The sequence below is a fragment of the Leopardus geoffroyi genome, chromosome C1, assembly GCF_018350155.1.
Source record: "Leopardus geoffroyi isolate Oge1 chromosome C1, O.geoffroyi_Oge1_pat1.0, whole genome shotgun sequence".
Taxonomy (NCBI): domain Eukaryota; kingdom Metazoa; phylum Chordata; class Mammalia; order Carnivora; family Felidae; genus Leopardus; species Leopardus geoffroyi.
Genome location: NC_059328.1, coordinates 15,056,989 through 15,081,892, shown reverse-complemented (window position 1 = coordinate 15,081,892; position 24,904 = coordinate 15,056,989). Strand labels below are relative to the sequence as shown.

The 24,904-nt window shown below is 51.0% G+C and overlaps 1 protein-coding gene and 1 long non-coding RNA gene across 2 annotated transcripts in view; one reads left to right on the top strand and one right to left on the bottom strand.

Annotated features, from left to right (window-relative positions):
* Positions 1 to 1,508: 1,508 nt before the first annotated feature.
* CDA (cytidine deaminase) lies at positions 1,509 to 23,414 on the bottom strand. The gene is made up of 4 exons (XM_045475922.1): positions 23,185 to 23,414; positions 11,287 to 11,398; positions 5,688 to 5,745; positions 1,509 to 2,043 (listed from the first exon to the last, which is right to left on the bottom strand). The coding sequence occupies exons 1-4, from the start codon at positions 23,336 to 23,338 to the stop codon at positions 1,927 to 1,929; spliced, it is 441 nt and encodes a 146-aa protein (XP_045331878.1). The 5' UTR covers positions 23,339 to 23,414; the 3' UTR covers positions 1,509 to 1,926.
* Positions 21,951 to 24,904, top strand: part of LOC123597321 — a 14,320-nt gene continuing 11,366 nt past the window's right edge. The window contains exon 1 of the long non-coding RNA XR_006712074.1: positions 21,951 to 22,063. This is a non-coding gene — a long non-coding RNA (uncharacterized LOC123597321). The remainder of the gene's footprint in view (positions 22,064 to 24,904) is intronic.

The following is a 24,904-nucleotide window of genomic DNA, read 5'->3' as shown; positions in this document are numbered from 1 at the left end:
ATATGTACAAAGGAAAAAAATCACAAATCTGGATTCCCATTGACCAGAATTTGAACTGATGTCAACATCTTGGTATATTTTCTTCCAATTTTCTTTTTTTCTTTCTCCATCCCCCTTTGTTGAGAACACTCAGAAGACCGTGCTTAAGACCCCGACAACCATTCCTAAAGAAAGGCAGGGTAGAGTTTTGTGCCATGCAGCAATGCTGGAATTACCTTCCTGCCTCCCAAGATGGCGGCAGGTAGGTCTGGGTGTGTTGTGAAAAAGCCAGACAGCAACACCTACAGGTGCTCCAGAAATGAGTAGAAAGAACTCATGGGGAAGGGGTGACTTACCTGTCCACTTCCTGTGACCCTGGCAATTTGCTTGCCTAGGAAAGAGGAAATCAATGCTCTATTCTTACCAGCCAGCGAGGCTGGTCCCAAGGCCAACTTCCAGGAAGGATACCCAGAGCCATCAGCCCCCTTTAGAGGGCCAGCCTGGCTCCTTCCCTTATTCAGTCCTCACCTTCCTAACTGTGTGTGTTCACGAGAGAAAGAGAGAGACAAAGTTGATAACCAATAGATCAATAAGAGTCCCCTCCTGACCCTCCTCACACCCCAGAAGGCAGCATGGCACCTCCACCGTGCCCACCTTGCACTCGGTATCCGCCTGGATCACAGTTTATATTTCCGTGCCTCTGACCTGTTTACACCTCTCTTCCTGTCAGACTGGGAGTTAGCTCAAGGGCAGAGACTGCTTCTTATATATCTTTCTCTCTGCAGTATTTGCCATATAAAGGGTATAAATAGAGGCAGCCAAATACCAGCCGTGGGAGAATGGAAAAAACATTTGGACTCAGACAGACCTGATTTCCGATTCCAGCTTTGCCACAAATCAGCTGTGTGACTTTGGGCGAGTGGCTTTACCTCTCTGAGCTCCGATTTGCTCATGGATAAAGTGAGAACACAGACTTTAAGTTTGACGAGTGAGGACTAGATGGGTTCATAGATGTTACAGGACCTGGATTCGGGCCTGAGCTTTGCTACAGCCCTAGGGTAAGTCAGTCAACCTCTCTCAAGTCCAGTGCCCTTGTCTAGAAGAAGCGGGGGTGGGGGGTACCCATCTCACTGAGCTGCTGAGCACTTTAAATAAAAAAAAGAATCCATGTGATAGTACCAGACACACAGTAGGTCTTCAGAGATACATTTTTACCCTGTCTAGACAAACTCATGCCTTTCTCTTTACACTTTGGAATCTCTCAGCTACAACCACGCAGGCGGATGGCATCCGATGCCCGGAGAGCCCAACACAAACTCTAGAAATGGCCACTGGCAGTTTGGCCCAGCCCAGCGGGGCCTCCCATCTGGGGGAGCAAGAGCCTACAAACTCAGCTCTCCACACCAAAGGGTGCACGGTTCCACGGTGCCCATTTCCTCTCCCAGCAGAAAACATCCAGGCGTTTCTATAACGACAAATCACACTGTCGTCCTAAGAGTTGTGAACAATGATAGAGACAGAGCAAAACGTGCACTCCCGAATCGGGATGTTCCGTGATGTCTATAATTAGAAAAGTCACTCAGAACAGGATGGGACCTTGGGAAGGCTGACAGGGAAGAGGTCCAGACTTGGCTGGAATTTTAAAGAGGGACCGCAGGAAAGAAAGGAAGGGATGGGTGGTCCTGTCCCGGAGAGGACAAGGTGGGTTGCAAGGAGGGACGTTGGCCCAGGATGGAATGAAACGCTTTATCGGTTCAGGTGAAGACCGTCATGCTTGAGTGTAATTTGGAAAAAGCCTCGTCTGCCCAGCCCCCGGAAGGGCTGGGGCCCCATTTGGCCGATGTCCCCAGGTCGGTGCGAACATCTTCATCAAGTTCTCCGGGCGGCTGTCTCCTCAAGCACACGTGAAAACCCAGGCTCTTCCAGGTGGTGGGTGTTTTCCGACCTTCACTGGATCTTCTGCGGGCCCAAGGACCCAAAGGGGGCAGGTAGCAGCTCCAGGACTGTCCTGACAACATATGTGCCATCCGGCTTGGTCATGTAGACGGCCCAGTTGGTGCCAAACTGGAAAAGAGGCAAAGCCAGCGTGAGGGAGGCAGCGTGACCGAGGGGCTGGGACTGACCTGGATTTGAGTCTGGCTCCACCTCTAACGTTCCTCTCTGTGCCTCAGTTTTCTCATCTGTAAAATGGGGATGGCAATACTCATACCTGGCCCAGCGAGCTTGAGGAAGGAGCCACCAAGAGAATGTCTGTCGAGCAGTTAGTAGAAGTGCTCGGCACCTTGTTGAAGGGCAACGAGTGATCTGTTCTATGATGAGAGACCCACCCAGGGCTTCAGAGGAACAACATCTAACCCCCAGGGCCAGACCTGCACCTGCTGTGACAAACAACAGCTAAGATCTGCTTCCTTAAAGCAACTTCTCTTCACAAGCACGAGCAGATGCCTGCCTGCCTCACCACACACCAGATATTGCCCACGTGTGATTTCGCTCTCTGCCCTTGGAGGTAGGTGTTATTATTTTTTTCCTTAAAGTTTATTTATTTATTTTTGAGAGGGAGAGAAAGTGCAAGTGGGGGAGGGGCAGAGAGAGAGACAGGGAAAGATGCGGGGCTCGAACCCACGAACTGTGAGATCATGACCTGAGCAGAAGTCAGAAGCTTAAATGACCGGCTTACCCAGGCGCCCCTGGGTAGGTGCTATTACGATTCCCATTTTAGGTTTAGCAGGGCAAAACCAGTAAAGCATAAATTTTAACCCAAATCTGTCCCCCCACCCCTGGTCTCTCCCACTCCCAGGAGCTACCACCTGCTTGCTGTTTGATCTTGGGCAAATGATTAAACTCCCCGGGGCTCCGTGTCTTGATCTGTGAAATGACTTTGAGAACCGAGGAACGTATCAGGCAGGAAGACGGCTGTGTGTGATGCAGAGCCCCGAAGTTGGCCTCAACAAACTAGGGCTCAGCCTGGCTGTCGTGTTACCATGGGTGGAAGGCACCTGTACACGGTGCCCGGCACACAGTAGGTGCTCAGTTAATGGAAGCCGTTCTTACTGGTTACTTGGCTGTTCGTGACCACTCAGCTCTGCAGCTCTACTGTGCTTTCTGTCCGAACCACTACATCATTTCCAGGCACATCAGTCTTCGGCGTTTTTTGTTTTTTATATGTTCGTTTATTCATTTTGACAGAGCGAGCGAGCGAGCAGGGGAGGGGTGGAGAGAGAGGGAGACAGAGAATCCCAAGCAGGCTCCGCACTGTCAGCACACAGCCTGATGCAGGGCCCAAACCCACAAAATCGCGGGATCACGAGCTGAGTCGAAACCCAGAGTCGGACACTTAACCGACTGAGCCACCCAGGTACCCCTGGATTTTTTTTTTTTTTTTTAATTAATGCTTTAAAGAAGGCGATTTTTCTGCTTGGCAGGTTCTGCCTGAGGATACAGATGAAAGCCGAGCAGTGCGAATCTAAGCACCAGGTCCCCGGCCCCCGAGCTTCCTCTCTTGTTACTTGCAATTTGGTTTCAGTTTTGCCTCTCCCTCCTTTCGGCTTTTTCATCCGCCTTCTCTCGTTTGCCAACATCTACTCTGTTTGGAGAAAACAGCAATGAGCAATTGGACCAAGCTGGGGCCTCGGGAGCCAGGGGGCTGGTATCCTGATGTGGTTTCCTTCCATGGCCTTGGACATGACAAGGTGCTGGGCAGCCATTTCTGCCCCTCTATCCGCCCCCCCGCCCCCAATATGGCGATGACGTCCATATTGTGAACTCAGTGCCTTTATGGTGGCATTTTCAGCTGAATTTGGGAAGGGAGTTCTGCTAACCGTGGCTGGTTGGCAGGCCTGGCAAGAAGCAGAAAGAAAATGGAGATGTTTGCATTGTTCGACACATGCTCTGAAAGCCCAAGGCACAAAGGCAAATGAAAGGGGTTGTTACCCCCTCTCTCCCCACCCCCACCCCCCCGGAATTAAACAACTCCAAAGCAGAAGCCCCCGTGAAACAAGCACCGTTACATCTCCTCTGTGGCTGAAAAGAATTTGTCTCGTCATAGAACCATAAAAGCAGGGAGGCGGCTGTGAGGAGCATGGACCTTGCGGTCAGCCAGAACTGGCCATGAATGCCAGCTTACCACCTTCAGCAGGTCATTTTACTCCTCTCAGAAATGGGGGTAACCACCCACACTTCTCCCATAGGCTGGGGTGGAGATTAAGTGAGATGCTGTATTTAGAAGGACCGATGATGTCACAAGGAAGCTCACAAGCCTGTGGGATTCTCCAAGACGGTGGCTTTAACCTTTTGGGACTCTGGGGGACACAGACCTCTTTGAGAGTCTGTGAAAGCTGACAACCCACCCCTCCCCAAAATGTACACACATAAAAAACTTCCACTGAGTCAAGAATAAGAACTCATTGAATCCATTTTGTTTTGTTCTGTTTTGTTTTGACAGGGAAGGAGGGCATGCAGGGGAGGGTCAGAGGGAGAGAGAGACAGAGGATCTTAAAGCAGCCTCCATGCCCAGCTCGGGGCCAGACGTGGGGCTTGATCTCATGAACTGTGAGATCATGACCTGAGCCCAAATCAAGAGTCAGACGCTTAACCAACTGAGCCAGCCTGGGTCTCATTGAATCTACTTTTCAATGAATCTCATTGAATCTACTTGTAACCATTTTTAAGGGTACAATTCAGTTCCATTTGTTCTTGGAATACAATATCCCCTCTGTCCCACGGCCTATAAGGCCCTGCCCCGTCACCCCTACCCTTTACTTGCCGCGTTCTAGCCTCTTTAGCCCTCTTCCAACTTAATCAAACTCACCAAATGTATGAGCGTTAAACTTGCTGGTTCCTTTGCCTGGAAATCTCCTCCTGTGGACCTTTGTCTGCCTCGTTCTTTATTATTTATATCTCTGCTCAAATGTCATGATCTCATGGTTTGTGAGTTCAAGCCCTGCACTGGGCTCTCTTCTGTCATTGCAGAGCCTACTTTGGATCCTCTGCCTCCCTCTCTCTCTGCCCCTCCCCTGCTCACACACACACACACACACACACACACACACACTCTCTCTCTCTCTCCCTCTCTCTCAAAAATTAATTAAAAACATTAAAAAAAATAAAGTAGTTGTTGGCAAACTATTTTTCCATAAAGGGTCAGACAGGAAACATTTTAGGTTCGGCAGCCCACAGGGTTTTGTCAGAACTGTTGAGCTCTGCTGTTGCAGGGCCAAAGCAGCTATAGACAAAATATGAAGAAATGGGCGTGGCTGTGTGCCAATAAAACTTTATTTACAAAAGTAAGGGGTGGGGGGCTGGATTTGTCCTGGGCCAATGTTTGTTGATCTCTGACTCCTTTTTCTGCATTCTCTTCTCCACAGCCCTCATCATTCTCAGAAACTCTGTTTATTTTGCTCCTTATTTGTTGTCTGTCTGCCTCCTGCACTAGACTGTGAACTATGACGGCAAGGCCTGGCTTGTATTTTCACTGCTGTCTCCCCAGAGCTCGGTCAGGCCTAGCACACAGTAGATACTGACTCAAGTAGCTACTGGATGAAAGAATAATTTCCAGTGATTCACGCAGGCTTGGAACAGCTTAGATGTCAGCCAACAGGGCAAACCGGACAGCAGCTGTGTGACCTGGCTGGCAGCCTGGCTTTGCTCCCACGGCCTAGAAAGGCAGGGAGGCACCTACTTTATATTTCCCAGAAAAGAAAGGTGTTTACCTCTCTCATGACTTGCCTACAGGCTCCACATGGTGAGATAAAATCATCCTGGAGGTCACTGCAGAAAAAGAGAATCAAACATGGGTCAATCTCTCCTGAGGCATGAAGACAATTACTGAAATGCAGGCCCTGAGTTCGGGCCTGATGAAGTCAAACCCTGCCAAGCAGTTTCTGATTCACAGACGCATGGTGTCGCAGAGGCTCAGAAGAAACACCAGGTGGCTTTCCACACCTCCAAGGGGGCAAGGCCACGGGCAGGCCCGTTGTTTTCATTAGCGCGTTTGGAAAATGTTTAGTGAGCACTTGCTGTCGCCCACACTCCAGAAACACAAGGGTGAAGAAGAATTGGTCTCTGGCCTTCAGGAGATCGCTCAGCCCAGTGGACAAATAGAAAACTAAATGAGTTACCGTTTTAAACAAAATGCAATAAGAATGCACAGTGAGAGGAGACAATCCCTGCCTGAGGAACAACAGAGAATATTGTGGAGGAGATGGCGTTCGGTGCGGTCCTTGGAGGAAATGCAGAGTTCATAAATCACCGTTAGTGAGCACCTACTGTGTGCCAAGATCTGTGCCAGGCACTCGATATCCATTCCTTTGAATTCCCAGGACAACCTGAGTGTCAGAAGGACCATTTTACCTGCAAGAAAACAGGTTCAGTGAAACTAAGTAACTAACAGAGGTGGTACTCTGAAGGCCCGCGTTTTTCTGTGCTGCAGGCAAAGGAAATAGTATATGCAAAGGCCCTGTGGCATGAAAAAAACGGTGTGAGTCAAAAGAGAAAAACGGGTTCCTTCGCCTCTCAGAATCGAGGCACCTACAGGCAGTCCTCCAGCTCTGAGCAGGACGAAGGGTGAACTGAACAGTAGGAACCGCCAAGCCCGCCGGAGGACCAGAGGTTACGCCAGCAGCCACCATCGTCCCTGCTCTTCTAGACGCACAGCTCTGTGAGATCTCTGCAAGAACACTGGGCTTAAATTTTAGTTTTTGGTCAGCTCCTCCTTTCGCTAACCGTGTGTGACTTGAACCAAGTCGTTTTAACACATCCAACGTGCATTTCTTGGCTTGTAAAACAAGGGGAATCGTGTCACCTACTTCCCAGGAATGCTAGAAGATAAAATGAAATAGAGGGCAGAAAGCACTCTGTAAACTTTAGTGTTCTACACATATTGTTATTGCTTGTTCTACTAGGTGTTTATTCCTTTACACATATAAGCTCTGTCTGAATTTCAGTGCCTTATGATATACAGATTTATTAAATATAACTTATATACCGTAACTTAAAATTCCATATATTAACAATGATTATCCTTTTACTTGATATGTGCCTAGAATGTCCCAGGCATCCAGCGAAACACTGAAATGCAGGATCTCATTTTATTTTTTTTAAGTTATTATTATTACTTTGTAACTTATTTTGGGAGAAACCAAGACAGCATGAGTGGGGGAGGGTCAGAGAGGGAGAAGAGAGAGAAGACAGAGAATCCCAAGCAGGCTCCGCATCACCAGGGCAGCACCCGATGTGGGGCTTGAACTCATGAAACCACGAGATCGTGACCTGAGCCCAAAACAAGAGTCGGGCGCTTAACCCCCTGACCCGCCCAGACGCCCCTATTACCTCGTTTTAATCGACAAATATTTATTGGCGTTTCGTACCAGGCACTATCAGGGCTGGGGATACAGCAATGAACAAAACAGACGAAACTCGTTGCACTCAGGAGATGTTCACTAGTGAGAGGAGCCAGACCACAAACCAACCAACCATGTGTCAAGTGGATATGGCCATAGCTGGCATGAACTGCATAAAGCAGCTGAGGGAGGAGAGAGTGATGGCTTGTTATTTTATCCTCATGATAACTCGCTGTCGTATGTGGGATTCCAGTCAAAGAAAGGTTCTGCGCCATGGAAAGGTGGGTCCTCTCTGAGCATGCTCCCAGCTTCAGAACAAAAGCCCATGGGGACGTGAGAGGGTGGGGACCCTTGCCCAGGATGCACACACAGCCAAAGTAACCCTTGTGATTGCCAGGCTCCGGCTCGGGTTTCCATAGGATCTTTGGAGGCTAGACTCTGTGTTATTTTTTTTTTACTTCTTTCCACACAGACTGACCATGCCAGACAGGCACGGGAAAGGAAACAAAGACCAACTGGGAGAATCTCTGCCTTCAGGGGTCTAGTACTGTCTGGGAGGGGAGATAAAGTCTGCATGTTAGTACTATGACACAGGCAGGCTGTGGTTACGACCGTGGGAGAGGTGCTCTGAGTGAAATTCAACCTCCCTTCCGTGGCCGCTAAGGCCCTATATAATCTGGCCCCTGCCAAGCTCACCACTTCCTTTCTCAATCTTGTGACATGCGTGGCCAGCTTCCCAAAGAACATTTCCCTGGAAAAAGTGACCTGTATTAGGGTCTTCAAGGGGGTGGGGTGAACAGGCACTCCAGTGGGAAGTTGGATTTGGCTTAGGCTTCAACCACCAAAAGTCACAAGATATGGCTTCCAGGCAGCGTAGCTCTGAGAGCTGAGAGAGAGCCTGACCACGACACTGGCTTACCCTTACCTCACACCGCACTTCTCTGTGCCAGGCACTGTGCTGAGGACCTTAGGTCCATCAACTCATTTAATCCCCTAACAACCCCATAAGGTAGGGACTGTGTAGATACTTTTATTGTCCTCACGTTATAGATGGTGAAAGATGACATGACCTGCCCAAGGTCACAGAGCTACTAAGTGGCAGAACCAGGATTTGAACCCAGGATCTGTAGACCCTGCCTTTGGTAGTCTTCAGCTTGCAAAAGTAGTTAAGGATAAGGTTAAAACAATAGTTTTATTTTTATTTATTTATTTATTTTATTATTTTTTTTTAATTTTTTTTTTCAACGTTTATTTATTTTTGGGACAGAGAGAGACAGAGCATGAACGGGGGAGGGGCAGAGAGAGAGGGAGACACAGAATCGGAAACAGGCTCCAGATTCTGAGCCATCAGCCCAGAGCCTGACGCGGGGCTCGAACTCCCGGACCGCGAGATCGTGACCTGGCTGAAGTCGGATGCTCAACCGACTGCGCCACCCAGGCGCCCCATTATTTATTTTTTTTTTGAGAGAGAGAGAGAGAGAGAGCGCCAGCGCATGAGTGGGGGAGGGGCAGAGAGAGGGAGGCACAGAATCGGAAGCAGGCTCCAGGCTCTGAGCTGTCAGCACAGAGCCGGATGCGGGGCTCGAACCCACAAATGGTGAGATCATGATCTGAGCCGAAGTCAGGCGCTTAACCACCTGAGCCGCCCAGGCGTCCCTAAAACAATAGTTTTAATCTGTTGCCTACTCTGGGCCAAGACCTTTACAGAAATCACTTCCCGCATCCTCACAATAGCCCAGTGGGTCAGCATTCCTCTCCTCCTTTCTACGGATGAAAAGCTGAGCTCAGATCCTTGGGCAACAGCGGAGCAGGATGTGAAACCAGGTCTTACTAACCTTGGAGCCAGGGTTTTTAATCATTACTCAACATTCCCTCCTAGAGTAAGAATCAAAAGGCTGAAGGAAGACGCATCCCAGAACGTACTGGGTGCAGCAGGACGCCTACCACCTCTCCTGCCCTGTGCTGGGCTTGACAGTTTCCCTGCTTTGTGCTGATTCTGGTCACGCGCTGAGGCCATCCTTATCAGACGCGATGGGCTGGAAACCTCTCGGCTTTGATGGCTATGCTGGGGCCCCCATGGGACAAGCTTAACTCCCCATTAGCAGAAGCCCAGCCTGGGCCCCACACTCTGCATTCTGGAGATCTCGAAGGGGCTCTCTGAAACCGTTCCCACCGGTCAGTGTTAACGAGGGAGCTGGCACTTTCCACTCATCTTGTAAACCCCACGCTCTCAATTTAACAAGTCATTAGTGCAATAATGACTACATTTCTGGCTCAGGGATGCTGGTGCAGGCTGAACCCCTGGAGCAGAGCAGTTGGGTGGCTAGAAAAATGCAGGTTTTATGTAAATAAGGAGATTTGCTAATCATCGCTAGCGATACCCAGGCCTTTTTAAAAGTAGATAATGACCAGGAGAAGGAGCGTTTCATTTAGAACACTCTAAACAGAGCAAGGCCACCGTGCCATTATCCTTTTGTTGACTTTGGCCTCTTTTTCACCCAGAATATCATTATTTTCTTGGATCAGGTTTGGAATTGAGCTACTCTCCCCTCCCCCCTTTTAAATAAAGCGCAATCCACATCCTGAGCTCTGCTCATCTGCACAAAATGTTCCCAGCATGGCCTCATTTATTCCTCCCAAAGCCGAAGGGAAGCCAGGACAGACCTTGGTGACAGGGAGGGCTCTGGGAAGCCGGGACCGACCTTCTCCCTAAGTGCACCTTGCCTTCAGTTACTCAGGAAAATCACCTTCAATAACCTGGTCCGCCTCGGGACCAGACTGAGACAAAGCTAGAAAGAAACGGGAGCTTGTTTCTGTCACACGGCCCCTGCTGGCCTTGCGCTGGGTCCCTGCATTTCTGGAGGCTTGCATTTCTGCCAGCAAGGCCCTCTAGCGCCACCACAATGAAGAGGTGCTTCACTCCTAGTACGGAACCCATGCACCTGGATGTCCTGAAAACCAACACTTGGTCAGTCATGCACCCACTTTCTGGGTGGATGAAACATTTCCCGTGGCGTTTTCCCTGCACCGTTAATTTGCTAAGAAAACTCTCTCACAGTGCAAAGGTACACACAAGAGCAACTCACTATTAAATTGGGAGCGTAACAGGGTCCAAATTAATACAAGAGCCCACTCACACGCTCAAATCCTGAAGCCACTGAGTCTGGGTCCAGGGCCAACAAGAACTCAACGAGCATCCTGTGAGGGTCTGCACGTGGGAACTTGGATATTTATGTTTGGGGCATGTAGAGAGAGTAGGTTAATGCTATCATTGTTCAGCCAGGACCTGGGCTGGACTCTGATTAGTGTGTGAACTGTAACCCGGGTTTACCTGGCTGTCACCCCACCAGCTTGCGTTGGTAGCCTGGTTCTTGGCACTTAGAGGTGGGCAATGCCAAGGGCAGTAGTCAGCTCTCACAGCGAAGGATCCCGGGGCGGCTCAAAGAGAGCAGGGAAGAGTGTTTGATTTCCTGGCACAGCATGGTGCCGTGGAATGAGCCCAGAGTGAGACTCCAGAGATGTAGTTTGGTCTCAGCTTTGCCACGAATTCCCAGGGAAGTTGCTCAACCTCTCTGGGCCTCAGTTTCTTCATCTGTAAAACGGGGGTGGTGGCCAGGGGGTCTATACCAGGTGATTTTCAGGTCCCTCTGGCTTTAGACTTCTATGCTGCCTTTCTGTTGTATCTTGTAGGCGTTCTGTTGTCTGTACTGTCACTAGAGCAAAAACCCCACCTGCCCTTGAGTTAGAGGTGCCTCGGTTGTTTACCTGCTCTGTAGGCTCACTGAGGGCAGAGTCCATTTTTGACTTAACTCTTTATCCTCGGCACTCTGTCAAGCCCGACGGTGCCTGGCACGCAGGAAGTACAGAATAAATGCGTTGGATGAATGAACGGATGAATGACACACGCGTGGAGAGTGATGGCCAAATAGATGGATGAATGCAGCAGCAGCCTGCCTTTCCCACCACTTACCTAGAGATAGCAATTGCCCTGAACTCCCTGTGCCCTTCTGAGATAGCCTTCTGGATGGCGGTTCGCTCCGCACAGACGCCCATTGGGTAGCAGACGTTTTCAATGTTGCACCCTGAGAAGAGAGGAGGGAACCAATGACACTTCCAGCAGAACCACTTCCCATGGCAGGTGTTGAGTAAGAGGCTTACCCCATTCCAACGCAGGGAGGGACCTGTTACTCAGAGTGGGCAATTTGACAGGAAGTGCGGGGACACTGGTGCCATGGCCCTTCCCAGAACACCCACCCTTGTCACTCACCCAATGCCTCTGTCTTGAAGCATAGCCCGGGAGCAGGGGCAGCAGAGCAAAGCAGATGAACCTAGCCCCATCGCCCCAGCAAACGTCAAGGCCAAGGGAGATACTGAGCCTTAAGATGAGCAGAGCCCCCAGCCCCAGATCTAAGAGACAGAAGGTTCAAAGATTGGGCCTGCACAAAATTTTCGGTGCTGTTGACCAGCTATCAGAGTTCAACCGAGTTCCCCGTGAATTGTGTTGCAAAATGAACTGTCAAAACCAACAAACTAACAAACAAGGAACTCTCAAGCTTTGCAAAAGGTGTCGGTGATTGCACAAGCCTTAGAGCAATCCCAGCCCTCCAATGGGAGGCATGCTGCTAAGGTAGCAGAGTTCACAGCAAGGGATTTCTCCCCAGTGTCCCTCTCAGGAGCGTTCCTGGGGGACAAGGGGCAAAGCCTATTCCCAATGACATAAAACAGTGGCATACTCAGATTGGCTGACTAACAAACTCCCCATTTTCAGGGAGGTAAGGCCGTGAACAAATGCCCACAGAAGCTGGGCTTCCCCCTGACTATTGAGATGTGCTCTTTATAGCTTGCCTTTCTCTCTGAGGCAGAGATATTGTTCCCCAGGATGTATCTTCTTCTTCCTTTAAGTAATACGAGTGACCCCCTATTCCAATATGGCTGCTCACATGGCCACTCAGCTACAGAACGTATTTCCTAGACTCCTCTGCAGCATGGTATGGCTACGTGACTAAGTTTTGGTCAATGGCATGTGGCCCACAGTGAGGTGGGAAACTTATGGATCACATTTTTTGTAAAGAGGTTGATTGATTGCCCTTTACTTCCTTTCTTTTACCCTCTACAGGCTGGGATGAGGTGGGACAGCTCTGACCATGTGGTTTATGATCATAGGGATGGAGAAGCCACAAGAGAGAAGGCACTAGGGACCCTGGTCCAACTCAAGGATAGAGCAGAGTTGAGATGCCTATTTGCCCTGGCACAACTGCCTACTCTGAGTTGTTATGTGAGAGAAGAGAATTCTGCCATGTTGGACTCACTGTATTTGGGGATTTTTGTTATAGCAGCTTTACCTAGATCTAACTGATAGACAAATTTGGACTCAGTATGAGATGCGGCTTTAATAAAAAACATCTAAAACACATGGACTTGGGCAATACAGATGTGGCAAGGTGGAGAGCTGTTGGCTTTGTTACTCTGTGGCAGATGATTTGGTAAAGCCCCACCCTGCAATAACCTGGAGGGCAGATTATGTTACTCATTGCCTACCAATGGGATCTTTCTACCTGACAATGGGAACAGCCCTGTGGCAAAGAGCTGATGAAGGGTGTCACCTTCTCAGTCTATTGTTTCAAGGCTTAAGGCAGTCACCATCAAAAGGACCCAGGGATGGGCCAGGCAGGGAAGCCAGTCAGTAAAAAAAAAAAAAAAAAAAAAAAAAAAAAAAAAAAAGGGGAAGTTGGCAGGTTTAAGAACTATGCCGAGAAAGGATCTTTGGGTGTGGTACCCCAGTTCAGAAATGACTGGAAGCAAACAGACCAGAAGGTTTCTAAGTTTTAGATAGAATTGGCTAGCCAGAGAAGCCAAAAGTCTGCCCTGTTAAACCCTGTGATCGTTCAGTCCCTAAAGAAACTCCTGGGTCCCCCAAACCCTACCATCAGAAGTGAGCTGACAGAGCTGTGTGCCCCCAAGGAGGTCACTCTCTCCAAAACCCACTTCAGATGTGTGGCCAATGACAGGATGATCAGGGAAGAAGCTCCCAGAGGGCAGAGCCTGGGTCCCCAGTGGACAGGGACAAGGGGTTGCCGCCAGGGCAGAAAGGGAAGGCAGAGTGCATGCCAGGGTGGGGAGTCTTCTCACAAGAACTGCCTGGCAAGTTTGATAACTGCACAGACTGGTGGCCACCGTGTGTGCCCTGTTCTCCTTTTCCCGTTGGGAAAGTTGGTGACTATTACTCTGTCCTACTCTTTCCTGTTCCCACTCCACGCTGAATATTGTGGGAGTGTGAAGTGAGGTGTGGGTGATTACTTTTTAGTTTTGGGGCCAGTAGGCCAGCGGGGCCACATCTACACCTGAGGAAGGAGACCGCTCCGCCTTGAGATCCTGCTCTTAGAGCTGGATGCAGTGACTGAGTGGGACTTTGGGCTGCCTCCCTTAGGAAGGTGGTAAGTGGGTCCTACGTGTGGAAGGATGTACACAGACACTTACAGGCCATAGCCAGTTCTGTGGCAAAGACTAACTGTTCCCAAGGTTTGCTCTCCCACTAGAAGCCACTGGAGTTGACTGGGGCACATGACTATCCAGCCGGCGACCACATTTCCTGGCCTCCCTGGAAACTTCGTGTAGCCTTGTAGTTTTAGCCAACAAGATATGAATGGCAGTAACGGGTACAACTTCCAGATGACATTTTTGTGGGGACAATGCTTGCTCCCCCGCTTCATCTTTCCCTTTCCCAGGCTCTGGAACATGGATGTGCCAGTTTTGAACACGTGGATGTGGACACCACCTAAGGATGGCAGGACATCAAGACAGAAGGAATTTGACCTCCTGAACAGCTGTGTGGAACACAGCAGAGCAGAACAGTCCGTATGCCCAGCACTGCAGCCCACCCCCTGGTCTGTTAGATGAAAGAAGCAGGCAGCCATCGTGTTCCAGTCACTGTGTATATTTTGTTTCATCACCTGAGACTGTTCCTTACCTACGGCACTCCCTTTTTCTAAGTGATTAGGCAGGATTTGGTTTCTCCTGAATTCACCAAATTTGGAAGTTGTTGGGTCATTATCTCCTCATATATTTTGCCCACAGAATTTTCTGTCCTTGCGTTATTTACATGGATGTTCTTTGGAGGGGTTCGATTAATCATTTGCTCCATTAAACATCATCATGGTTCTCAGGATCGCAGGTATTCATGTCCAACTGATGGCGAGGAATGGATGTCACTAGAGGGCCTGCCCCACCCTGCCATCCCCTGGGCTGGGTACCTCTGCTGCAAGTGTCTTGCTAGGACAGGATAAATGTGTTCACTAACAGTGGCACATGGACTGGCTGTGGGGTGTTAGGTGGGAACAGGTTTGGAATTCCACTTTTGGGAAGAAGGACGGGTGTCCCTACTGGGCACCAGAGGGTGGATGACAGCGAGCATCTATTGTTTCGGCAACGTAGCATCTTTCTCCTTCCCCGCCGCAGGGGAATGACCCTCACCTACGTTCTCAACGCGTCTTACGGATGCGAGCGGCCATCTTTTTCTCGCGTGACTTTTTTTTATTGGTCTAAGGTTGCGTGCCTGACCCTCGCTGGGCCAATCAGAGTTGAGCACCAAACTCACTGGGCCAATCAGAGGCGGGCACCTTACCCACACTGGGCCAGTCAGAATTCTCTCGCAGACTGAGAGAGTGGGCTTGAGACCTGCTGGTGGCCTGGTTTCCATTCATTACGGAGGAGACCATTAGGAGACGATGAAATGGACACACTAAAGAATGGATGAAAGATGAGATGAGAGAGACTGGAAAAGGGTCTGGCTTGGCGCAGTTGCCCCCAAAGGCCCGGCTACGCGCCAGCTCTTCCCCAACTTTTAGGAGCCAGTACTCCCTTTTGTCTAAACTAGTTAGCGGGCAGGTCTGTTGTTTACAACCACACAGATGTCAGTTAATACAGTTGGGAGACGGGACCAAGAGCGATCAGGGAGGTGCAACCCTGAAAGTAATGATTGAGACATTTATTGAACGCCACATGTTTTTGACTTCCACCAAGCTCTGTTCACATTCCTATGTGAGTCACTATAGCCAGGATAACCGGCCCTCTCTCAGGGTCAACGGAAGTTAAATGAATAAATGAATACGCCTCTTTTGCTCCCCACCGAGTCTCCCCGGCCAGGTTCCTCGATGCCTGCCTGAAATGACTTCCTTTAAACATGCCCTTGCCTGCCCTGGCCCACTGTTGCTGACTTTGGCCTGGCTGCATTTGACTTCTGCCTCTCCCAGAGTAAGATCCTTGCTAACTTTGTCCCGCCACTTCATTCCCTGTCTTGGCAACCATCCCAGCCCTGCCTTGTCCCTCAGGGACACTTTCCCTGTTAAGCGGGATTCACATAAATCTTGGGTTTCACAGAAGGCTAGTCCCTCAGGACAATTGCCTGTGGCTGCATTTGAAATTCAGAATGGCCTCATCAAGAGAAATTTCCCTTAACTGTGTCTAAAAATTTCAAAGGGCCAGAGCCCACTCACCCACCCCACTGCCCAAACAGAGCTTTGCAGAAAGAGCCCCTGGGTTCTCTTCCACCCCTGGGACCCTTTGCCCCACTGGCCCTGAGAATTTGGGCAAGAGACTAAAACCTCCTCAAGACTCAGTATCCTCATTTGTAAAATGAAAGCGATGGCGCCTTCCTCGGAGAACGCGCGCGAGGATGAGTTGAGACCACGCACGTAAAGCAATTAGCACAAAGCGTGGCACAGACTAAGTGCTCAGCAGTGGCCCAGCTGCTGCTATTAATGGCACAAAAGTCCAGCTTTTTGGACTTTCTAGGCCTGTGTGGCTGAGCTTCTACTCCTGCTGGATAAGGTGTGACAGTGGCCCCGCCTCTGTCCTTCAGGCACTTTGAAATCCTTTCCACGACAACGAGGTCCTACCTAATCTGGTGCCAACCTGCCTACCTCCTAGACTTCATCTCCTTTTGCCCTTGAGGCCTGCCGGCCTTCCAGCTGTTCTCCAAGGATGCCAAGCGCCCTCCTGGCACATGGCATTTGCTCCGGCTGTTCCCACTGCCTGGAACTCTTTTCCCCTACATGCCTATGGTTCACCCTACTCCTGTCTCTGCTCAAATGTCCCCTCTTCAGAGAGGCCTGCCATGGTCGTCCTGTCTCAGAGTGCCTCCTCCCTTCATGGCCTCCTACCCTCTCGGTCCATTTCTCCTGCTTTAATTTCATCACAGCCCTTGACGCTTTCCTGAAATAAACGTCTTTATTGTCTAATTCTGAGGTCACAGTGTAAACCTCCTGAGGGCGGGGGCTCCTGGGTGCAGAATGCCCAGGGCCTGGAACAATGAGGCCCGTGAGACTCTCTCCGCACTTCACTGACTGTAATTTCCCACTGGGGTGCTAGACCTCTAAGGTACAAAGTTATAATTTCATGTGGGGCCTCCAGCAAGTTCAAGTGGAGTTTCCTCCTCTTGTTCAAAAAGAGAAAAAGAAAAAATGGGAAGAAAGGCCTCGGCCGTGTACTCTGATCAAGAAAGGCCAGACAGGTTCGTTTTGCTTCCCTCGCGCAGAAAACAGGCTGTCGTCTAGCCAGGCAAAGCAACGCCGTTGCCAGTGTGGCCTTCACTTACTCTGAAACACACGTGCGAGACGGGCTGGTGTGATGCCAAGTTAGGAATCCACAATTGTAAGATTGGACCAAATAACACCAGGATGATAGGGCTGTCATTACTGCTTTCTTTTCTTTTCTTTCATTGTTTTTCTTTTATCTGCCTGGCAGTCCGTGGAACACTTCTATCTGTATCGTGTCGTTGGCCCTTTTAACAACCCTGTAGGGCAGAGGCTGTTATAACCCCATTTTAGAGAAGGTAAAGGCTGAGGCTGCTGGCAGGGAGCCTGGACTCACATCCTGACCTGTCAGATACAAAGGGCTGTCCTTTTTCTCTACGGCAGTTCAGTGAGGACATGTTTTAGAGTGGGTTTGGCGCTTAAGGCAGGGCGAGGGTCAGATGTGATCAAGCCATTAGCAAGGAAAGAAGTTCCAAAGAGGGGATTTGGGCCTGGCCACCCAGAGAAAAGAGCAGTGCTTCTGAGCACTCTCTCTCTTGAGGGACCTAAATACAGTTAAAACGGTCCTTGTCACACACAGCGGGCATCAGCATCTTCTGGACAGCTTCTTAAAAGAGGTTTCTCAGAGGCACGTGGGTGGCTCAATTGGTTAGGCATCTGACTCTTGGTTTCTGTTCATGGGATTGAGCCCTGCATCGGGCTCCGAGCTGACAGTGTGGATCCTGCTTGGGATTCTCTCTCTCTCTCTCTCTCTCTCTCTCTCTCAAAAGAAAAAAAATTTTTTCAACCTTCCTCTTTCCTCCTGGAGTTTCTGCTTCAGTAGGTCTGGGTCAGATCCCAAGAATTCACATTTCCAGCAAGGTCCCAGGAGGTGCTGAGGCTACAGGTCTGGGACCGTATTTGAGAATCACCGAACCAGAAAAATGTCACGTCCACGGGCTTGAAGCAATACTACACTCTTTCCACATTCCCACCTCCCAGCCCACTGCACAGGCAACACACAGTATCATATATGAATTATATTCGAGCTCAACTACAGAGCCCAGGGGTTTTAGTGAAGCTCCTCTTCGTAATGAGCTGTTTTTGAGTGACAGTGGAGAGGACCAATGGATGAGCTGGGAAGACAGGTGTGGTGGGTGTGAGGAGGGCTGTAAGGACAGGAAGCCAGTTAAGAGACACCTGCTTTGACTTACCAGGAAGTGCTATGAGGGGTCAGGGGTGGGGAGGGTGCTTGGAGAGCAGTCCTGGAGGAGAAGGGGAGGCCAGGGGCTGGCCTAAGGGAAGGCGATGAAGGACCAGATTTAAAGGTTAAAGCCCAGACAAGCTGGATTCAGCGATTGACCAGGACATCTTTAAGAATCTTTTTAGAAATGCAGCTTGTTCCTCTCAGAATTCATGACAGCTGATCCAGTAAAGTGGCTCTTCCGCTAAATGGCGAAGGGGCGTATAGAGTGTGAAGCTCCTCCAGGGAGGAGTGAGGGAGATAGACCAGTGTCCCAAGGACAAACTCGCCCATCCCTCGGGGGTGCCAGGAAAGAGTGGTCTCCATGACTCTCCTCTGCCACCTCCTATCTGGCGTTGTGCAGACACTGGCTGTCCCTGCCAACCCCCTGCTGCCCCATCTCTTCTGTGTCCCCACCCCCCTCTCCCTCTGCAGCTCTGCCTCCCCCCGTGGGCTCCTCCTCTCCCCACAGCTCTCCCACAGCAATCACAGAAGGTAACTGTTGGGATCGATCACCCTCCCGGTGGCCCAACCCCGGGAGGGCACAAGGCCCTGGTCAGTCAGCATCGAGGGGAAAGGACCATTATTACAAGATCATGACAACAAGGCTGTCAGATTTGTTTTTGAATTGAATGAGACACCGGTGGCCTCTGAGGAGGGAAACTCCACACGGGCTGGGCTTTGGTGCAGCTGGAGAAAGTCACGAGCTGGGCAGACCTGTCCCACGATCAACTACAAACTCACTGCATCTAAGTCCAGCTGTACCTTCTCTGCCTCCTAATTGTCTCTAATCCCCGCCCCCCCCTCCCATGTGCCCTGTCAGGTTTCCTCTGACTGTTCTAGGTCCCCTCCTCTCCATCTACTACCTTACTACCATCTGCCCTCCCTTTCCATCTACAGAAGGAGATCCAGGGATTGTGGCTAAATGCCCTCCATTTGTCCCCCTCTCTCAGCACACTTTCTCTGTCCCTGTCTGCACGTGCACCCTGTGGCAATGGGGCGGCAGAAAGAGCACGACCTCAGTTGTGTCATTCGTAGAGGGTGCCTTTGGCTTTTGCTCTGGCAGTTCCACACTCCTTCTTGTGGTAACAGACCCACCCAGCCCCCACTGGGAAGGGATGTGCTGCTGGGCCAATCACACTACTCTATCATGACAACAGTGATTGGCCCAGGGATGTGCATGTGGTTGGAGATGGACCCATCAGAGCTCTTCCCTGGAGTTTTTCCATCTCCAGCTAGTGAAGGAGAGTTCTCCTTCTTTCTTTCTTTCTTTCTTTCTTTCTTTCTTTCTTTCTTTTCTTTTCTTTTCTTTTCTTTTCTTTTCTTTTCTTTCTTTCTTTCTTTCTTTCTTTCTTTCTTTCTTTCTTTCTTTCTTTCTTTCTTTCTTTCCTTTCTTTCTTTCTCTCTCTCTCTCTCTCTCTCTTTCTTTCTTTCTTTCTTCTTTTTTAAATAGGGAATTTGATTTTTTTAAAAAAATTTAATGTTTGGGGCGCCTGGGTGGCTTGGTCGGTTAAGCGTCCAACTTCAGCTCAGGTCATGATCTCATGGTCCGTGAGTTCGAGCCCCGCGTCGGGCTCTGTACTGACAGCTCAGAGCCTGCAGCCTGTTTCAGATTCTGCGTCTCCCTCTGTCTCTGCCCCTCCCCTGTTCATGCTCTGTCTCTCTCTGTCTCAAAAATAAATAAACGTTAAAAAAAAAATTAAAAAAAAATTTAATGTTTATTTTTGAGAGAGAGAGAGAGAGAGAGCACGTGCAAGTGGGGGAGGGGCAGAGAGAGACACACACACACACACACAGAATCCAAAGAAGGCTCCAGGCTCCGAGCTGTCAGCACAGAGCCCAATGTAGGGCTCGAACTCACGAACTGTGAGATCATGACCTGAGCCAAAGTTGGATGCTTAACTGACTGAGCCACCCAGACACCCTGAGGAGAGTTCTTTCCTCTCTGCTTTTGAGGCCGTAAAAGAATATGGACCAGAGGCTGCCTGCACTCATGTCCCCTGATGCCTGGAGAAAGCCCACCTACAGGATAAGAAAAAGAAGCACCCAGGAGGATAAAGAAGGACATGGTGACATCGGAGTTCCTGGATCCAACTGTCCTGGAGATACCATCTACTCTTGCCCATAATGGTTCTGCTTGGTTTCTGTCACTTACAACACGTGACACTCATCGTCTCCCTTCATGTGGTGGCTGTGAGATTACATCTTCCATACCAAGTGCTTAGTGAATGATCAGTGCCTTGTAACTATTACTACTGCCGTCGGTCCCTGCCCGTGACGTCCTCAGCACCACCCAGCTCTGCCTCCAGCTCCCACCTTGGTCAGTGCCTCCTCATGCCCCTGGTCTACCTGGCTGAAACTCTAGAACCATATTCCTTTCCTTCATTCTACACTGCTCATCCCAAGCCCAGTCCATTTGTCCCAGACGGTTTTCCTCAGGTCTTTCCTTCCTCCTTGTTCCAATGGCCACTGCCCCAGTCTGAGTCATTCATTCGCACACTCAACAAACCTCAACGGAGGACATATTCCAGGCTGGGCAATGCGCTGGTCCTGTGGACGATCAGCAAATAAGACAGACATCCTCCCCCTGACACTCTTTCCTCTGTCTTGGCCCTCCTTGAGTACCTGTCAGACAACTGTCCTTGAATTCTATTTTCATGTTACTCTTCTTTTTTTTTTTTTTTTAATGTTTATTTATTTTTGAGACAGAGAGAGACAGAGCATGAATGGGGGAGGGGCAGAGAGAGAGGGAGACACAGAATCGGAAGCAGGCTCCAGGCTCTGAGCCATCAGCCCAGAGCCTGACGCGGGGCTCGAACTCACGAACCGTGAGATCGCGACCTGAGCTGAAGTCGGATGCTCAACCGACTGAGCCACCCAGGCGCCCCATGTTACTCTTCTTCTTAACATCCCTGGTTCCCTACTTCCTACCTCATCAAATCTCAGTGGCAATGCTTGGCCTTCACAAGTCATCCAGAAGCTGCCTCCAAATAGTAATGATAGAACAATACCTTTAACAGAAGGAGAAGCAGCCACTGCGGCAGAAACTGGGCTAGTCACTTTACAGGCATCGACTTGCTTAAAGCCTCACAACCTGAGGTTCCAGGGCTGATGATAACAGGCACCAGCCATCAGGGAGGACCCTGGTGCCGTGCTGGGCTAGGCAAAGCAGCTCTGTTCAGAGCCATCCAGAAAGGTGGGCACACCGTCTTCGGCTCAACAAATGTGTAAGGCACATTTGGGTGAAGGGTGTTGCCCGGCATCCCTCAGCTGATAAAAAGCAGCACCAAGATTCAAACCCAGCAGCCCCTAATCCAGGGCCTTCGCCCCATCCCAGGGGGCATCCCTAAATCCCCACTGCACAACCAGGTTCCTTCCTGCAACTTACATAGGCCACACTCCTGCTCACCTCATTCAACCACTCCTGCAGTCATCGGTCGAGGCCTCCCTTTTGAACCATGACCTGTGTAAGAGGAGGGACCTCCATAGGGGGAGAGACGATGCCATTTCTGCTCATGGCGCTATCCCCGGGGCTTGGCCCACACATTACCTAGCACGTCACGGTACACAGCAAATATTTGCTGAATGAATGAATCCATGCAAAGAGGCACTGGAAAGCACCAACGGCTGATTCGATGTTTAAGACCCTGGAGCCACGGGGCAGTGTGGGCTGCAGTGTTGTTTGTGGTGGTGGTTAATGTTTAATACTCATCTGAGCCACCGGGCCAGGCCTGAATTCGCACTAGACACATGGAGAGTCTGGATTCCCTACAGAGTAGCCACCTTGGCGTCAGGGGAACTCCGGATTAGAATCCCAGCTCTGTGATCTCGGGCGTTTAGCTTCTGTGAGCCTCAGTTCCGTTCTCTGCGATTGCCGGGTTGTGTCAATGGAGAGCATTCCTCACCACCCTTTCACGTAGGGACTCAAGGTTACTTCTCCTGCTCAAAGATGTTTGAGATTCAGGTAACTCGTGAAACCGGAAAGAACCTCAAAGGTGAGAGATAACTGGAACAGCAAGGAGAGCCCAGAAGGGGGACTGTACAAGGGGAGGCGGGGGCTCGCAGCTAGGCTCACAGCTGAGAGGCCACAACTGGCCTCAGGCTGCTGGAGGTTACCCATTAGAGGCACACATGTGAGCTTCTTTTCCTTTAAATAGCTGCCGCTGCCAGGCAGAGGCAGATTCTGGGCAGCAGGGCTGGGTGTCCCCATCTGCCCACTGTGCCAATTCTCATCTGCCCCCAGAGTGGCGGGGAGGGGCATGGCTTCCCTGCCACCTCCTCACCACGGTGCCCCGCTCTTTTGAATGAAAATGCCTCCCAGCTTAGCAAAAACAAGTCTGAACTTTTGTTCGAGTGAGCTTTCTCTATAAAACCAACAAACCAAAGAAAAGGAGCTTAGGAACAGATTAGTGCTGACTCCAATTCCCACCCTCCCCAGGCCAGCACTCATTGCTGGTCACCCAAACTTCGCCTGGCCTCCTTGCTTCCTCCAAGGCCCTCTGCAAGCCCTGAAGTCCACTAACAAGTCACCGGCCGTTGGCCTCGGTTCCTCATTTTCTTTCCTAGCACAGCAGGTGACGCGAAGAAAGCAGGGTCTGGGGGATCTCAGCCCTGGGTTCCACCCCCAGTGCCCCGTGCGACCTTGACCAAGTCGTGTCACCTCTCTGGTCCTCAGTTTCTTCATTGAAAAGTGGGCATAACACGGAGGTCAGTGGGTGCGAGGGGAGGCCTTGCTGATAAAACCTGTGGAAGCCTTAGGAGGGCCCCACAAAGACGGGGGGTGGGGTGTGTGTGTGTGTGTGTGTGTGTGTGTGTGTGTGTGTGTGTGAGAAAGTATCAACTCTCTCCCCCCTCCCCCCAGCACTGAGTTATGGTCTCCCCTTCCAACTTCCCTCCCCGTCCCACCTCTGGCTTCCCAGTCCTCTAAGAATTGGACGTCGCTGCATCCGAGCAGCACCTGCGTTCCCCACGGTCCGGGACAGCAGGCAGGGCAGGGGCGAGTGGCAGCGTCACTGGGAGCGGCCAGTGCTGCCCTCTGCTCTGCGGGCTCCCGCCCGTCCTCTTGCGACCACCTGCCCGGGCTGCGGCCGAGGGGGGATCGGGGCGCCGTCCTTACCGGAGAAGATCCTCCCGTCCCGAGTGAGGAGCGCGGCGCCCACAGGGAAGTGACTGTAGGGACAGTAAGCGGACTTCTTGGCCTCCCGGCAGGAGAGCAGCAGCCGCTGGACGAGCTCGGGCTCCAGGGCGCAGGCGGGACGCTCCTGGGCCATGTCTGTGCCCCAGGGCGGCGGAGGCGCAGAAGTCAGTCCCCTGCCAGCCGGCCAGGCCCGCGCGACGCTGGCTCCTCCCCCCCGCGGCGCGCGTCCCTGCGGGGCGCTGGGCGGGGCCTGGAGAGGGACCTCCCGCCCCACCCCCAGCTCCCACCCCCCTTCCCGCCCCGCAGGTCGGGGTCCCACAGTGTGGTGGGCGGCCCAGCGTGAAGAATGCGACCGTGCCCCCGCGGGCTCCCCCTCTCCCCCTGGGGACCACTTTCACTGCTGACACACTGAGGGGCCAGTGGGACGGGACATGGGTGCCCCCGTGGAGCGGGCGACTGTGGACACACGCTCCTCAGGAAAGAGGCTGCTGGGGGTCAAGGTCAGGGTGAGTCATGGGGAGTCCAAGCTCCAAAGGTTGAAATGCCCCTGTTTGTTGAATGACCCTCTCCTTCACTGGGGGATGTGATGAGGTTGAAAGGGCAGAGCTGGAGCAGCCACTCTGGCTTCCTGAGGCAGAGCGTGAGCTAAAGCAGTAAGACCAAATTGCTTCTCCATTTTCACCCATTTTCCTTCCAACTCCGGTCTTAACCCAGAAGTTAAAAGTATCCCCGCCGGAGGGAACCTCTGAGGTCATCGACTCACCCCTCCTCATTTGTTTTGCTGGCGAGATGAACATTGGGTTGGTGGCCAAAGAAACGGGTTTTGCATGCTGACACCACCACTTTCCACGTGTGCATCCACCGGCCGGTTCTTTGACCTCTCTGAGCCAGTTTCGTCATTGCTACAGCGAGGATAGTGATCATCTCTGTTCTACCTCCTCGGATTATAGAAGAGCTTGAGCTTTGGAGTTTAGTGGACCTAAATTTGAAGTCCAGTTCTTCCATTTATTAGCCATACAACCTTAGGAAATTAATAACCACCTCTCTCTGGGTCTCAGTTTCTTCATCTGTGCAGTGGGTGCACTCGCAGTGTCTTGCAGAGTTGTCATGAGGATCAAATGAGATAATGTGCGTACGGTGAGCGTGGTTAGAGGGTCCTGGGACATCATGACAGTAGCACGCTTTGTGACTCCATGCAGATCGGGTGATTGGCATTAAGTGACTTGGCCAAGATCACATAGGAAAGGCAGAGAACGCCAGATAGAGTGTCCAGAGGCGTCCAAATGTTCACAGACCCCCAGCAAGCAGGAGTGAGTCAGCAGCTTCTCTGAGGGCTTGGATAGAGGGTGGAGAAGAGGAAGGGGGGAAGGTAGAAGGTGGGGAGAAAATGAGGCCGGGTGTCCTTGTCCTGCATGCTGACATCTCTGGGCTGTGCAACCCAGCATCTTCGTGTCCTACAGCCTGGAGCTCTCACCATGTAGAGATACAGGCAAACTGGGCAAAGTTGGCCTCATTTTCCTCTCCCCTCGTCTCTCCTCTTCCCTCCAGGTTTCCCCCACCCCCTTTCTACACATCCAGCCTTTAGAGAAGCAGCTGGTTCCTTCCTGCCTGCTGTTGGAATTTTCTTCTGGTTCTACACGTTTGGCATCTAGTGCAGTTTCTTGGATCTGAAGCAGGGCTGGCAGAGAAACCAACCGTG